Source organism: Strix aluco, chromosome 3, assembly GCF_031877795.1.
Source record: "Strix aluco isolate bStrAlu1 chromosome 3, bStrAlu1.hap1, whole genome shotgun sequence".
Classification (NCBI taxonomy): domain Eukaryota; kingdom Metazoa; phylum Chordata; class Aves; order Strigiformes; family Strigidae; genus Strix; species Strix aluco.
The window spans coordinates 54,051,332-54,068,006 of record NC_133933.1 but is presented as its reverse complement, the minus strand read 5'-3'; the positions used below and the strand labels follow the sequence as shown (position 1 = coordinate 54,068,006).

General features: G+C 35.6%; 1 protein-coding gene across 3 annotated transcripts in view; it reads right to left on the bottom strand.

Annotated features, from left to right (window-relative positions):
- PDE10A (phosphodiesterase 10A) overlaps positions 1-16,675 on the bottom strand; it is a 382,004-nt gene that overhangs the window by 48,020 nt on the left and 317,309 nt on the right. For all 3 annotated transcript variants that reach the window (XM_074818613.1, XM_074818611.1, XM_074818612.1), the window contains exons 4-5: positions 14,352-14,472; positions 12,340-12,389 (exon numbers count right to left, since the gene is read on the bottom strand). In XM_074818613.1, the coding sequence (XP_074674714.1) occupies positions 12,340-12,389; positions 14,352-14,472 (171 nt within the window). The remainder of the gene's footprint in view (positions 1-12,339; positions 12,390-14,351; positions 14,473-16,675) is intronic.

Below are 16,675 nucleotides of genomic sequence, written 5' to 3'. Positions count from 1 at the left end.
TAAATTACTAAACAGGGGCTGTTTTCTAGCATCTTATATTAAAGGGACAATTTGCATGTGAAAATTCAGCATCTGCTGTCAGCTGTAGAAAATAAAGTGATATGAGATGCATCCTCTCATAATTATAAATTTCTGTATTCTGCAAACATGCAAGGCACATTATAAAACATACTAAGCAACTCAAAAAATAACACACTGAAATGTTCAGAAACTAAGGAGATGCAGTATAATGCACAATATATAGGTACTCCTGCAGTGATGAAGGTACCTTATCTGTAGTGGACTAACAGCATTTTGAAAGTTGGACTTTATGCTTCGGGGAAAACAAATGGTCAAAGAAAAGTATGGAATTCATAGCCAAAACAAGAGTAAAGTCTATCCAAGAAGAATCAGTAGTCCAGTGGTTAGGGCATTTAGTGAGTTCAAAAGAAAAACACTCAAGATTCTGACAAAATCAGTAACTGAGTATTTGTCTTGTTCTTAAGCAGAAAGTCAGGCAGTCTCAAAACGTTCTGCAAGACAAGGAAGAGTTTTTCATCCAGTTAATCATCTGCTAATGTGAGACAGATGAGAATTAAACTATCTTAAAAGAGAAAACAGAGCTGCCACATAGTATTTCAGCTCTGACAAGCCATTTCAGCATATTTATTTCATATGTCTCATGCAGTTGGAAGGAAAGATACTTCTTCCATGGAGTAGCTCTCCTGAACATGCTCGGTATTTACTCCATTTTGATGTCTTTCATTATGGTACAAAGTGCATGAAAACTTGAAATTTCTGTTTATCCTGATCCCAAACTTCAAAATTACTCTTCAAACCCATTTACACTCACAGCTTCTTTAAAGAGTGGTTTTTAGCAGTGGGACACTGGAAAAGTCAGAATGTTTGTTTTCCATATCAATTACAAGAATGTGCTACACAAAAAAAGCAACACACACACAAAACTCAAACAACAAAAACCATTACATCAGTACATTGAACCTGCCAGAACAAGCCTGCTCAATTTACCAGAATAAAAAGCTCAATTTATTCTTACTTTCTTATAATCTAATAGACACATGTAATTCCTAAATGAAAACTTAGTTTCACAGTTACTTGCCTTCATAAGCTTCAGTTTCATGTTTTTACATGCACTTAGATAGAATGAAAAAGAACATTTTACATAACAGATCCAACAAAAGCACCCCATGATCTGAAAAAAGTACATTATTCTAATAAAACTAAAGAAACCACAGTTCATGATTTATTTAAACTAGTGTTCCAATATGAAATATTTAAAAAAAAAAAAAAATCAAAAAAGCTAGTAAAAGGTTTAGGACATAAAGGGCACAGAAATACTGAAATACCTATCTTCACAAATGTTTGACCTGCTACGCTATATGTTTTTTACTATTAAAAAAGTACTTTTACAGTAGGAACAGTAACACTATATTGACCTCAATACTGAAAAGGTGGTTCATACTGCAGAGTATTGCAAAACGTAGGAGATGAAAGACAATGTTTAAAGTCTGAATTATGTAGTCTAAGTAGTGGAATGAGTCAAATTAAATTAACAGGACACTGGAGACCAAATTTGATCTTTTCCAAAGATTAACACCTTTATTCACAGCATTCTTCTTACTTTTTTCTTAAGACACATTTGGTTCTTTACGCCAAGATAGCAATGTGTGACACTTAGCAAAGTAACTGTGTTATTTAAATTACTTGTATAAATCTGCTTTTCCACACTGGTCTCCTGAGTCACGTCCATAACTAAATATAAAACAACATACAAATCTTTCTCTTCTCAGAAACAGCTTCTCAAAACAAAATACAAGAAAAAAAAGACAAAACGAAATGGCCACTTTCACCAGAAAACAAAGAACTCACTTCTTATGCACATAAATACTTTTCTCCAGAAAAGGCCTTCACTTGATCTTCAATGGCCAAAAAACTGCGTTGACACCATGAACAAAAGTTGCTTTCATCAGCACAGTCTTCCCTGTGTCTGTGTGTAAGTACCAGTTTGGCTGGTAAACCCCATTGCTACCACCATGAAGTACTGTTGTGCATAGGTATCCCTATACTGGAAAAAGCTCAAGGACATTATTTTACTTCCAGTGATAAAGTGAGTTTTGCAGAAGCAATTCCATTCTGCTTTCTATGGGAAACTCCAAACCTCACTGCTAAGGGGTCAGTGATGAAAAAACTCTTCAAACTACGCAATAGATTCTAAATTTGCCATTGTTCCTCCTGACAAGTAGAAAAGTATGACTCTGCAAGGACATGCCTCCACCTAGATCTCAGACAACAACGCTTGATCTCCAAGGCCATGAAACAATTGATAATCTTTTCATGACCATGCAGCACTATTAAAAAGAAAGGCAAATTTTCTCATAACCCTATATAAGCTGCAATTAGTCTATAAGCTCTTACCATTCCACATTGACTTTATAAATACACCTATTAAAGTTTCATGACTGTTGATATATTCCATATATGATCAATTTAAATCTGAAAGAGTTTAAACATTTATTGACAATTAGGGATGTGGAAATTTATTTGAGTTTTTGAATCCTAGAAGCCATCAACAGCAAGGTCATCCAGACAAAATGCAGTAGGAACAAAAAGGTGTGCTCTGCTCTACTACTGCTTGTTACTAAACAAGCAGACATAACTTTAAGAGAATCTCTTTAATTACCACTGTCCAAAACCACCAGGTTTTTCACATCATCTATCCAGCTCAAATCTCCTGTTTTTCCTTTTGCTAAGAAAATACTTCTTAAATAAAATGTACTGTAGTAATAATAAAATTTGGGGTTCACCTACTGTCTTCTAACCATGAATCATTCTTTTAATTTGCAAATACACATTCAAATCATCCTTCACCAGTTCAAAGGGTAATTAGAAATGTTCCCATGTAGGATGTCAGATATATTTTATATAGCTTCACATGCAAATGAAGAAATGGATAGATTTGGCTCTTCCAAATTACTTTCATTTCTTTAGCGGGTCTGAATATGTTACTTCAAACACAGACTAACACTTGGCATTTCTGGTAATGACACCAAACATTGATTAATAATCAATAAAAGAAACCAGTGGATTTTCAACCACAACTGAAACAATATAGTCAATAAAAAGGAAATATGAGAATATAAAGTCCCATAATTTCCCAAATACTATACTGATAACTCATAATGCAGTAAAAGGATAAGGTTGAGGAGACAGAGGATGCCTGTGCACTGCTCACAGTATCTTTTGCTGCTAAAACCACTTGCACTGAGAATGTAAGTCAGTATCAGAAACAGATAAACACGAATAGCTCTTTACTGACATTGCAATGCCATTCTCCTGGCAGAAGTTAAGTAATAAAAGATATCCAGCGTAGACAGAGCATTAGATATCTCTACTGCCAATGAGGGAGAAGGCAACCAAGATGGGAGAGTCACTCTGGGCTTGATAAACTACCACAAGAGCAAACATTGGGCTTGGAGAGCAAATCCTTTGGAAGCTTCCAGGTTCATGTATTCTGACACCTGGCAGCCCATGGGGTCCTGCAATTCCCTATTTTGATCTGTTTCCCTTCCTTCCAGATACAGACAAAAATCTCCTTACCTACATCAAGCTCAACTACCCTACTACCAGTCTTTTTCCACCAAGTTCCATACGGTGATGGACTTCTTTCTTTAAATGCAGTTAGGCACGGGAACACTGAAGTCTGACACCAGAAACTTCCTATACCTTGTTGGAACCTCAGAGCACACGAGGTGCTTCCTTTCCTGCCTTCTGTGACATGATGGATTGCTCCAGCTGGGCCAATAATCTTCAAAATTATTCCTTCCCTCCTGGTTTAATCTCTTAATTCACTTTGATAAAGTCTCCAACCAAAAAAAACTCCTATTAATTTTGACTAATGTTACAGTGTGGCTTGGAATCCACTAATGACCTTATTGTGACTTCAGAGAGCAAGAGGTGCTAAAAAAAACCTAAACTGAAACAGAACAGAAAGTCCAAAACAAATGACAACCATAACAAAGGTTCAACCACTGGTCAACAGAGACAAATGTAATAAAATGCACCCTCTCGTATTTCATAGGCACTTTAGGTATAGGCAACATATGTAATATCTAATAACTTTTTAAAATGATAATATATTAAGAAGTCTCCCAGTCTACACCAATGAAGAATGATGTACACTGTAATCAGTTCTTGAGGGATATCAACATGATGGCATTCTCAATCAGAGCTAAACACAACAAACTTGGCTTTCAGATACATAACAAAAGTAGTATATATCCAGCAAGCCATAATACCATGGCTTTTGGTGCTCTCTTCTTGGTGCCATGCACAGAGTCTGTTGAAATTATGAAGTAATTTATCTTGAACCTCTTTTACTGTGGCTGAAAAAACCCTCATTATTCCTCGTTTATAACAGCTAAGAGCATGTACATGAAGAATTACTGATGTTCATCTTGTCATGCTGTCGTAACTTGGCCTCACGGTTCATTTTTCTAGTGAAAAATCTAATGTGTGACAGAGGAAACAGATTAAAATCCCAGTAAAAGAAAAGATGAGGAGTAGCAGCTCAAGTCTCTTAACACAATATCATCAGCACCTCCTGACAGATATTCTTACAGAGATAAGGAAGTACCTACAGTTTTCAGGAGCTTTCAGTCTTTGGCCCTTCTGATTAATAGCTCAACTACAGGTGTAATTGATGCTATTTTTCTACTGGCTGTTGATGTGTAGCCTGTGGGAATCCAGCACAACACCAAATCCCAACCCACAAAGTCTAGAAACCATTCTACTAACCAGATAAAGTTTTGCCAGGGCTGGATTCGAACTGCACACATGTATTGCTTGCCATTTCACAAACTGCTCAGTTGTTTCTTCTTTTTTTGTAATATTCCTTATAACTAAGCAAATACCAATCATAAACTGATTTTTCTGAAATTTATTTGCAGAAAAGAGGTCTGGATAAGAATCAGGTTTAATGATTAGAATGAGGGTTAAAGTACACACATGACACACATTAACACACTGTTTGTGTGGTAAGGGTGACTGGATCCTGATCTAGTTCCTTCCCCAGAAAATTTTGCTGATAAAACTGGCCCTAAAAATGCTTAATGGAAAATCATTTAATATTCAACTGACATTAAATGAAAGTCTTAATAATAAAGCATTGCTATATGACTTGATGCTTGGAGAAAAAAACATTAAAAAGAAATGGGAATTAAGCAAGTTGATAGTAAGTGAGCTTAATGGTTTTTGCTGATCACATCCTTTTTTGTTCAGTAACAGCAATAGATTTTTACTCTTGGTAAAGGATGTAACAACCTACATGTAAGACCACACAGCTTAATGATAAAATTATTTGCAGATACGTACAAAGGCTGTGCCCTAAGGCCATTTTTTTTTCAGGAATAATACTCATCACAATAAGCAATGATCATCAAGAAAACCAAACAAACAGAACTAATTTGGAAAGTATTCACAGTTAAAAACCTTGGATTTGTAAACTGGTTAAGTTGAAGCAATAGCCCAATATTACCATGCTACAGTCTTAAAGATCTATAGGCAATTATGTCCTGGCTTTAAACAGAAGTGCAGCAATCCTACTACATGAAGCACACAGGCATAAAAGAAAAAAACCCAGCAAATGCCTCCATTGTTTATGAAAACTTGTGATTTCCTCCTTGATAACTGACAGTGTACTTGACAGAATATTTTCATTTTTAAACTACATAGTATGTACAAATGTTGGATACTTGTGAAATGAAGACAATGCACTTACATGCTGTAAAACAACTAGTAGTTGTGGGTTATTTGGGGTTTTTTTTTTTAATGTTTTCATCCTTCTGAATGGTATCAATTTCTAACTGCACTTCACTGCTGGAAACTTTCCAGTTGATTTACACAACTGAAAAACACCACAAGAGTTATACCGGTTCACTGACACAGAAAACTAAGTTGACATACCTCTCTTCCATCACCTCCATTTTAAGGCATGGTCAGCTAAGCATTTTTCTGAAAGATGTTTGTCCAGACAGTTCTCAAACACCTACAGGGATGAGGATCCCTGAACTTTCACAAGCAACACACTGTAGTGCTTCTTTACAGCCATAACTGGGGAAGCTTTCCTAATGTCAATTCAAGCCCACTAGTTCTTGACTTACAGTCTGTAAGTATGGAGAAGAGATGATATCCTTCCTCTCTGCCTTATCCAGGCATATCTTCACCCCTCAACTTTCTTTTCTTTAGATTAAGCAAAACCCATTCTTTAGTTTCCTGGCCATTCTCCTTGCTTTCTCCTGCACTCACTTCAGCTCCTCCAATTTTTTCTTAAAAGTGCAGTGCTTAAACCAGACATATTATTCCAGCTGAGACCTTAGCAGTGGACAGAAGAATGGGAAAATTACTTTATACAACAGCTAGATTTCTGCTTCTGCTACATACAAGTGTCTTTTTTTGCTACAGGAATGATATTGCTGACTGACGTTTATCTTCAAATCCATTCCAAACCCCGGAATCTTTCTCAAAATCATCAATTGCCCTACACAGAGAGAGGCAATCTATGCAGAGCCCAACACTTGTCCTCACTGAATCACTGTCCAGTTTCTTCAGACCATTTTCCCAAGATCATTTTGAGTTCTAATCTGTCCCTACAAACACATCTGCAGTCCCTCTCAGTTTCACATAATATGCAAATTTAATAAGTCTATATTCTTCCTTCACCCATGCATTAATGAGTATACTGAACAAAACCAGATTCAGGATAAAGCCTTGAGGATTTATGTAAAATACTCTCCCATTCTGACAGTGAACCACAAACAACTAGTCTCTGTCTATTTTCTAACCAGTTCTGCATTCTACCTATAGTATATCCATCATGATCATATTCCATGAGTCCATTTACCTGAATATTACATGAAACAGGACCAGAATTTCACTAAAATATATCTCGACAGTTATCTACCTAATTTCTTTCAGTTTGATAATTTATTGACTCAAAGTTAAACTCAGACACTATAACTCATCAACAGCTTTCCCTCTCTGCTGAGTATTACTATTAACTGGCAAATAAGAAAGCGGTTTCTTCCACTTTATATATAAAAAGAGGACTTGATGTTAGAATTGATTTAAGGAGACCAAAATTTTCTGAATTGACTTGCAGCTAGAAGCGTTTCACCTGGAAACATGTTTAAAAGATTCAAATTTCAGAGAAGATGTCCACACATTCAAAATAATGTACCTTAGCATGGCACAAAAACCTGACACAGTTAGCAAGCAGACGTCATTTTTCCTTTGGCTCTTAATAATTCAAATCACCCACCTCATATATTCACTAGATGGCACTGCACATCAAGCTGCAACAATTTCTGCATGACCAGAAATTCTAGAATAGCTTAATAAGATACACCCTGAAGCACAGAGTATGTACACATATTTGTGGCCTCATATAATTACTTCTTACAATAAAGCTATTGGAAACTTCTATCTGAAGCAAGGATGAACTGTTTGTCAACACAATTTGCAGTTTCAGGAACTAAGTAACACTCACAAGACCTCGTAAAAGCTACTTCAAGTGTATGCCTATTAAATTAGAAGTCACACATCTTTACGTAGGAATCACAATGTAATCATGAGGTGAATTACTCACACAAGGACTACAAACAAGAAGCATCTGAAGAATCAGATAATATAGTAATACATTAGAAGCTGTAGCTGTGATAAGTACTTTAGAAAAATTGCCTCGTAAAGATGTCAGCTTATGGGCTTAAATCCATTCCCAGCTACCACGGTACTTAGGCACATTGATTTACACACACAGTCCATCCAATACAAGGATTTCAGTAAATCCTTTAAGTCATGTTTGAAGATGATATTCAATTAAGGTCATAACATGAGAATTATGAACTATATATTCATCCCCACAAGGAATAAAACAGAAAACTGAAATAAAGTCAAGACCTTTGCTGGAGAGTTGTGAAACGTTCCTGTTTGATTTGGAAGTGTTTCCAGTCTCCAGTATACAGTATTTGCAAAATGGCTGTTATGTACCTTAAGAATAAATAATTTTATTTGCATAACTGCATTAGCCCATGGACAAAGATAATTTCTTAGGTATGGAGAAAGTTCAAGAACCAGAGGCAGTATGGGCACAGGTCTGTTCAGATCACTTGACCCTGATGAGGAACCTATATCGTAGCTATATTGGTTTTAGTACCCGAATATTTTGCAATCATTCCACCATATGCATAGCATGTGCAAAAACAGATTCTGATACACAGGGCAACTTTATGGGGAAAGAAGGAGTTGGACATATGAATGGTACTCACCTGCCTCAGGGCAATCATTTGAAAAGCAGAATCATACCATCAGAAGACCCTTAGCAACGAGTTGGATGAATGTTAGCACTCCCAAGCAGTTTGAACAAACAGAAGGTCGCTAAAATAACTGAACTGTCCACACCTATTGCGGCACCAATTCTGAGTAATACTTGCATAAAGAAATGCGCTGTAACCTGCAGCTGGTGCGGCATTTTCTATTTCAAGCAAATTCACCCAAGCAAAGACCCTGAAGGCATTCAACCTGACCTGTCAGCCAGAAATTACCTTGTCCTTATGCTGTTATCCAACTCTAATACAAATCAAGATATAGTTTTGTATACTTCAATAGAGAGAAAGAAAATAAGGCCATAAAGAAACTTTACATATGGACAGGTATTTTGACAAACTCACATTTGTACTGTTAAACTCCAAAGGAATTTTTTCTAAAACGAGGTCTTCCTTTAAAGGCCATTGTATCTATGTTTTACAAAAAGAAAAGGACCAGCTAATCTAGAGCTTTTCTTCACATTAAACAAATTTGCTTTCAGTTCTAATATAATTTTCATGTAAGAGACATGCTGTCCACATTAAAAATTGCACTGAAGATTTACAATGAATTCTTAGTAACCCATGAAAAAAAAACAATTACAATACGATAATTCTCTTCTCTTGATATTAAGAAATAATAGCACACAGTATGCACTAAACCTTTGCTAGTTTTCATTTTGTAAATGTCTAGAATTTCTGTAAAGTTATCTTCTATCCTAATTATTTCTAGTGAAATTCACTATTTAGTCTAGGCTAAAGGTAGTTATGGAAATCTCATACTGCAAAAACATTCCTTAGCTGAAATTTACACATGTGAAGATCCTCAAATTTGGATTTCTTTGAACACGCACAAGTATACCTATATATATTTACAGCCGGAGCTGTGACAAAGTTGAGCTAATGCTTTTCTTTCATTTTTGATCCTAAGTTGCCTTATAGAACATAGTCAGAACACACATCACAACGTTACAAAACCATCTGGGAGAAAGCAGGTATCTACTTAGCAACTGTGGTGAGTGCACCGACCCTGACAAAGGGACTTCCTGACTGTTGAGACATAGCAGCTGCCGATTCCTTTTTCGCACCCTTGTTCTCAGGTCTTTACAGGCCCAATTAGGACCCTCAGCCAATAAGAGCTGATACTGACCACAGATGAGATTTGGCTCGGGTATAAATGGAGTCCCGTGGGAGAGTCGTTTCTGAGTCAGTTCTCTTTGGAGCACCACGGCTGTGCTCAAGGACTCTCCCCATGGGTCGGGATGCCGCCCAAGGGAAACTTGAGGCTGAGAGCCGTCACTTTTAGGTGAGTGATTGTGTGTTTTGTATTGTCATTAAATCCTAGGAATTCCTTGAATGGACTGTGCCGTAATAGTTTTCCTCTCACAGACATTCAAATCTGTTGTTTATTAATGATTGCTAGAATGCCAATTGATTGTACTTAAATTTTATTTTTAAGTATTTTTCCTGTTTATTTTGAGAGCCTCTGCACCATTAAAAGGATTCCTCCATTCTTACACAATCCCCTCCCAGTACCTAATTCTCAAAAAAACATACACACACACTCCAGAAAAGCTGTATTCAGGCACAAATTATTTCTTTGAAAGCATGGTGGAAATAACAGTTATATCAGGTCTAGTTCTGAAACATGAGGCTGCTGACTGGATAAATACAAGCAGATTTATATGTATTTCTCAAGCTGACAAACAAAAATCCAAATGCTAAAATTGAAAAAAAAAAAAGTTTCCCTGAATTTGCAAAACGTAAGTCACAAACCAAGCATCAAAAAATTAAGCCACTAAAAAACTGAAAACATTCCTCAATATGTCGCCATAGGTGTTCAGCAACTACTTTGTCCAGGGTAATAACAGGGGGTTTTTTATCATTTTTGAAACTTCAACTTAAAGAATTAGCTCCTTTCTGCCATTTATGCAATGCAGAATCTTTTTGTTCCCATTTAAAAAAAGATATTTAATAAGAATATATAAAAATACATTGTCAGTATTTGCTGGACAATGGTTAATCTCACTTGGACACATTCTTTAAATTAAATATTCAAGAGACAAAGATATCCAAATTAATTTTCAACGACAATTTCTTACAAAAAGTAGGCTAATGCATTACCATTTAGTTACAAGACTACAAACTTGAGTCTGGCCCAAAGCCCACTAATGTGAATGGAAAATCTCACACTAACTTCAAAGGACTTGGGATCAGTCCCTATAATAACTACATGAAGAACATTCCATTTTGGGAGATGCAGCTACATAGCAGTGGTTAATAAAGTCAATGTGTGTTTTTAGTAGTTGGAACCTTTTTCAGGAAGGCGTTCTACTGGGAAGCAAATAGATTCAACTGCCTAATAGGCTACTGAAAAAAAAAAAAAAAATAAGGCAGGTCATAAAGTGCCCAGGCCCTCAAGGTAGCAGAAGACTGGGGGGAACCCCATATTATTCCACACTAATCTAACAGGAAAAAACTCATCATAGTAAGAATTCTCTGGGTCTCAAGCTGTATAGTTAATTCTATGGTAATCTTTTATGAAGCATTTAGAGATGAATGTTCAGCTGGCATGCAGTCACTGCCACTGAAGCCAGACAGTGCTTGTGCACTCAGAATGAATGGCTGCACTTCCTGCAAGCTCCTACCTTTGGCAGCAGGAGGAAGCTCTTCAGTGACTGTTTGCATCACCCCCCACCCATGACAGCAGACCCTGTCACCTACTAACGAGAACCAAAGATTGCATTCACAAAAGATGAACAACATGGTACTTAAATTACACCCCTCAGTGAAAAGGTTATTAAAAAATATACGGTATTTACATATTTACAGAACTCATTCACAGCAGACCCAATTTATGAACAATAAAATGGGTTGTCTTTATTAAATGAAATAATCATTAAATGAAAAAAAATGCAAAACCTACTTCCATTTCTTTTAGGAAATTTCTGTATGGGCCTTCTTCCACATCTTTCAAAATAGACACTGTCTTTTTGAATAAGTAAAAAATATTCTCAGGCAAGGTTCAAGTCACCTTCAGGTTTGTATATCTTCATTCCTCGTTCCATTATTTCAAAAACTTAATTCTTTCCCTTTTTCTGAATTCAATTATTTCACAAAGAGCAAAGGAAATTGGCTAATGGACTGTACAAAAATAAACTATTAAAACTGGCTGTGGAAAGTAAGGAAACAAAAACAATGAGAAAAATATTTTCCTCTCTAGTCATTTTTCAGGAAGAAGAGTTTAATTTGTTTCTTGAACCAATGAAAGATATAAAATTTCTGACAAATTGTGATTTTGAAGTTGATGGAACTGACTGAAGTATAAACTGCATTTCCTTCTTGATAGCCATTCAAAGTAACTATGAAATCTTGTATAATGGTAACTGTACAAATTAATCTGGATAGAAAAAAAATGTAATGCATTCTAAATGTCAAATAACAAAACCAGCAAATATTGGACTCACTGTTATTCAAATTCTTACATCAGAAACTGATTTTACTCATAAACTTTAAATGTACAATTTATTTTATGCTAACTAAAATCTACATCTGAAATTTACATTATCTCATTATCAAGTTGCAGCTGACAGTTAACAGAAGACCTGATAATGTTTTTTAAAAAAATCAGAGATAACTAGATGAAAAGAATAGGCTATGCAGAGAGTAAATCCAAATTAAGTTTTCTGTTTGTTAAAGACAATTAATAATGGGGCTAAATAGCAAGTTAAGTTGCTACAGTCAGAGAAACCACAGCACTACTGCCAAATCTTTTAAAAAAATTAAAAGGCCTTTCTTCCATTACCACTATGTTCAATAAACTTCTATTTTACAGAAATAAAGATACCATAAAGCTCTAATATGCAGGACTCAGGAAATATTTCCTAAATGACATGCAAAACAAAATCAAAATATCATTGTCAAATTGCAAAACACACTTGTAAATGTACAGGAAAGCAGCATCTTAATCCAGTATACTTACATTATTGCATTCTCCCAGGAAATATAGTGCAAATCCATCAGCTTTTGTAGCTGTCAAAGCAATAATAAAAAAAATAATTGTACTCACAGGGAGAAATAGAACTTACGTAAGATCTCTCAGGTGAAACCGCAGATTCAATTCCACTTAGGACAAACATCTAAAATTCTAAAGGTGAAGGTCTATTGTTGTGTCCCTTGAAATTTCACAGACTCTACAAAATTAGGGGTATGAAATAATTCTTGTTTTCTCCATTGTCATTTACTACATTCTAAAAGATAATTAGAAACAACCTCTTTAGACATCTTATTCCAAGACCTAATGTCTGTAAATCCAAATTAATTGACATATGATAGTATAGAAGTAACATATGAACATATATTTACAATATATATAACAGATATATAGATACTACAATATAGATAACATTACAATTTCCATGAGTAAAAGAAATACCATTCATAGATGGTAAGCTATATTTGTCCTTCCTTTAAAGATAGAAAATTATGGGAAAATAAAATTTTGCAAATATTGTCAGAAAAATGTGTTTCAGAACAAACTGTTTCTATTTTCTGCACCTGTCCTGTATTAAGAACAGACACGCACCAGAAAGATTATACTTGTCAGATTTCTACCAGATTCAGAGTGTTGTATGAAACAGGGTAAAATCAAGTTCCTTAAACTATCAAAAGTTTAAAGTCAACAATCATAACTTATTACTAAAATGAAAACTCTCAAAATCAGAAGAGGATATAGCAGTCAATGATTTTTACCCCACTTTACACAACAGACTTTGATACTTTGAGTGAAAGTTTGTCTGTCTGTCTAACAGTTAATAAACATTCTAACCAGTAAATGTACGCATCTGATACCCAGTTTTTACGGATGAACACAAGAATCCATTTAGCATATTTCAGAGGAGTGATTATAATCATGTGTTGATCAAATCAGTTGGTTTTCTGTATTTCTTCGACAAAAGGAAAAAAAACCCTGCTATTTAGTTACTTGCTTATTGTCAACTGTGTAACATCAGTGAGAGTTCAGGGCATGGTAATATGCATTCAGATTTTAAATCCTTCAACTGTAGTATGTAAGCACATTAAGTTACAAGGGAAATGAGCACTGTAAAGGAAATACAAAAAAAAATCTCATCTGCTTTACAAAAGAAAAAAAATTGTAAAAGATAAGCAGACCCTGTCTCCTGTAGCTTCTTGCTTGCTACGGATTAACAAGATCCAGCCTGATTTGCTGTGAGCTGGATGCAATATCCAAATAACCACTTATACAAAATCAGTAAACAGAAGTGGTCCTTTTAAAACATCATGTATATAAACTAGAAATATTACCCATCATTACAAAATGATGAAGTAGCAGGGACAGTAAAACCTTTCTAAGAACTTGACTGAAAACTATACTGAACAAAGCCACTGATATTCAAAGCTATTGAAGTCTGAGTACATCCACTCCAGCTAAAAAGAAGTCAAATTACACTTATATTGTCATTGTGATTTTTTTTTTTTTTTTTTTTTTTTAAACTTTTGATCATGTATAGTATTTTCTTACCACAAAAGGTGCTTACATCAGATAGAAAAATATGGTTAAACAACTGAATGTAATTTGAGATTATGCAAAAGACATGCCCTCTTTCAGTAACATCTCAGTATTGTTTCAAAAGTTCCAGCATGCAGTGATATTACTGATCGATTTTATTTTTATTTTTTTTTACTTTCAATATTGACATTGCAACACCATCATAACCAGAATAGTCTATTCTTTGGTTCATTTAACAGGGGACTAATTTTGCAATTGGATACACAACTCTCTGCAAAGATAAAATTCACTTAAGTGCAGCCAGGGATTCACTGAGGGACAGAAGGCAAAGTTCATACTGAGACAACATCCAAAGAAAACACTGTTATCCCTCAATACCTGTCTTAATTAAGCAAGCCATATAAGAAATGTACTGTGCACTGAGGCTAAGTAACAGCTCGGATACATCTGATTCTCTTTCTTACCAATTTTAATAATGCTGCTCAGTTCATACAGAAGTAGTTGGTTATCTCCTCCTGTATCCAGGCGCTGTTCTATGTAGCTGTTCAATTCGTACACTACACCTTGCATATTCGTATCCTGGTACTATGGAAGCAAAGACAAGAACATTTTAGAATAATTCAGATGTATTTTTCAGGTATTAAACATATAAATTTATTAGAACTAATACATTGAGATTTCAATACTGAGTCAATCGCAAGTGCCCTAATCCAGCTGCCCAAAGAACTGGGTCACATCCAAGCAAGAGGCACAGCACCCCACTCTATGCTGCATTACACATTTGTTTAGAGTACACTGAGTACACCACCAAGCAATTAGTAATCACCTAAACTTGGCCAAGGTCACATGACAATGTCTTAAGAAGAAACTGAGAGATGGGACAATTCAACTTCTTCCTTTTAAGCTCCTACTCCACCATGAAAGGAGGCAACTAGCTGCCTTTGCCAGCATCTTCCACCTCAAATTCATGAACCAAATGCCTGAACTGTGCCAAGCACCAGAGCTTTGAGGTCTCAAAGATCTCAAGGAGCTCAGCCTTTCAAATACAGAAGCAATTAACACCAAGAGACTGATGGACAGAAATCACATGGGTCAAAATCATGCTAGCCACTGTGGCCTAAGAGGCATTTGTTTCAACTGAAGATGACAGAAAAGCCAGAAAGAAACTACAAATCAGTTAGGATATTTAGATGGGAGCAATGGGGTCCTGGTTGCTGGTACGATGAAACAGCATGACATGGTTAAAATCTCATGGGAAAGGAGACACATCCTCCCTTCAGGGGCCCAGCTGTATTTGGTTATCCAGCTCCTAAGTCCTTGAAACCAAGTCCTGAAGGGCTGATAAAGCAGTAAATGTGCATGTGTAGCATGACAGCATCACGAACAATAACTTCACAGAAAGCAATACTTGGCAGTAAGTAAAGATTCATTACCCTGCCCAAAACTGGTAATGTGGTAACTGAAAATATGGTCAATTACTTATTGAACTCAGTGATGCAGTACATTATGTTGTTTAAACTAAAAATTAAGTTGGTGATATTTAGATGAATTAATGTTGCTTGAAAGTCTAAGACTTATTCTCCTGCTCATTCACACTTTAGAGACAAATGTAACATAGACCAGACTAATGAAAACAGTACTACGGAAAATGCTGTGGAAGTTCAGAGTACCACAGTTTACCCACACTCCCACATATATGTACACTTATGTAACTCTGCTCTATATCTCTCTAGATCTTCTCTGTCAGTAACGTTGGGTAAACCTGTATATGTGACACTCACTGACGAATTAAGCACGTAACTTACGCAATATATTCCAAGATATAACTTTTATTTCCACTATTACTTTCATGAATTTCTACATACAACACACTATGTCAAAATACAGAGAATACGACCATATATTTAGGATACATTTAGCTTCTCCATCTCAAAAAAACCCCACCCCAAACTTCACCAACAAAAAACCCAAGTGCTTGCTGGATAATATCAATTACTGATTCCTTTAAATTAAGCACATCTTAATCTTGACTTTAAAATGGTTCCCAAGAACATGCAATCTTTGCCATGACCCCCTCTTAACACATGGTGTTGTATTATCTATTGCCCCACATGGACATATTAGAACATCTGAGATCTAGGGTGTCCAAAATGTTCTCAATGTATAACAGATTTATTAATAATTCCTTCTATAAATTGATGTGATGATTATAATTTTTGACAGCAATGTAACGTCACACTGCATACATGCATAAACGGTTCTAAGTCTTGAGTTTACAATACAGCATGCCATTACCATTATTAGCACCGTATGGCAGTTGGCAAGCTTCCATTGACTGTCCTCTGTTGTATCCAGTATTTACTACTGTATGATTTTTCAAAAGGAGACAATAATAGCATAGTTTCATGAAAGTGGAATTTTTATACTTAGGATATAGCCAAGAGTAATCATATAACAGGAAAATGGTGAACCAGAGTCTGTATTATTCATATGTGTTAACCCATATCTGCAAAAGTATGCCACTTATCCTAAAGCGACAATAGCTAATCAAGCACACATGCACAAAGCCTTTACCATGTGGAAAAATGCCTTCTCAGAACTTGGAAATGAATACATATCTCTCTGTCTGTGATGCACAGTCAGGATTTAAATCAAATCTTCAAAGGTTAAAGCTAATACATTAAGAGAACGCATCATCAAAATGAGCCTACTGGCGTAACAGCCGTGGCAGAATAACAACTTTCCCCGTAATCAAGAAGTAGTTCTGTGTGCATAGTAATTACATAAT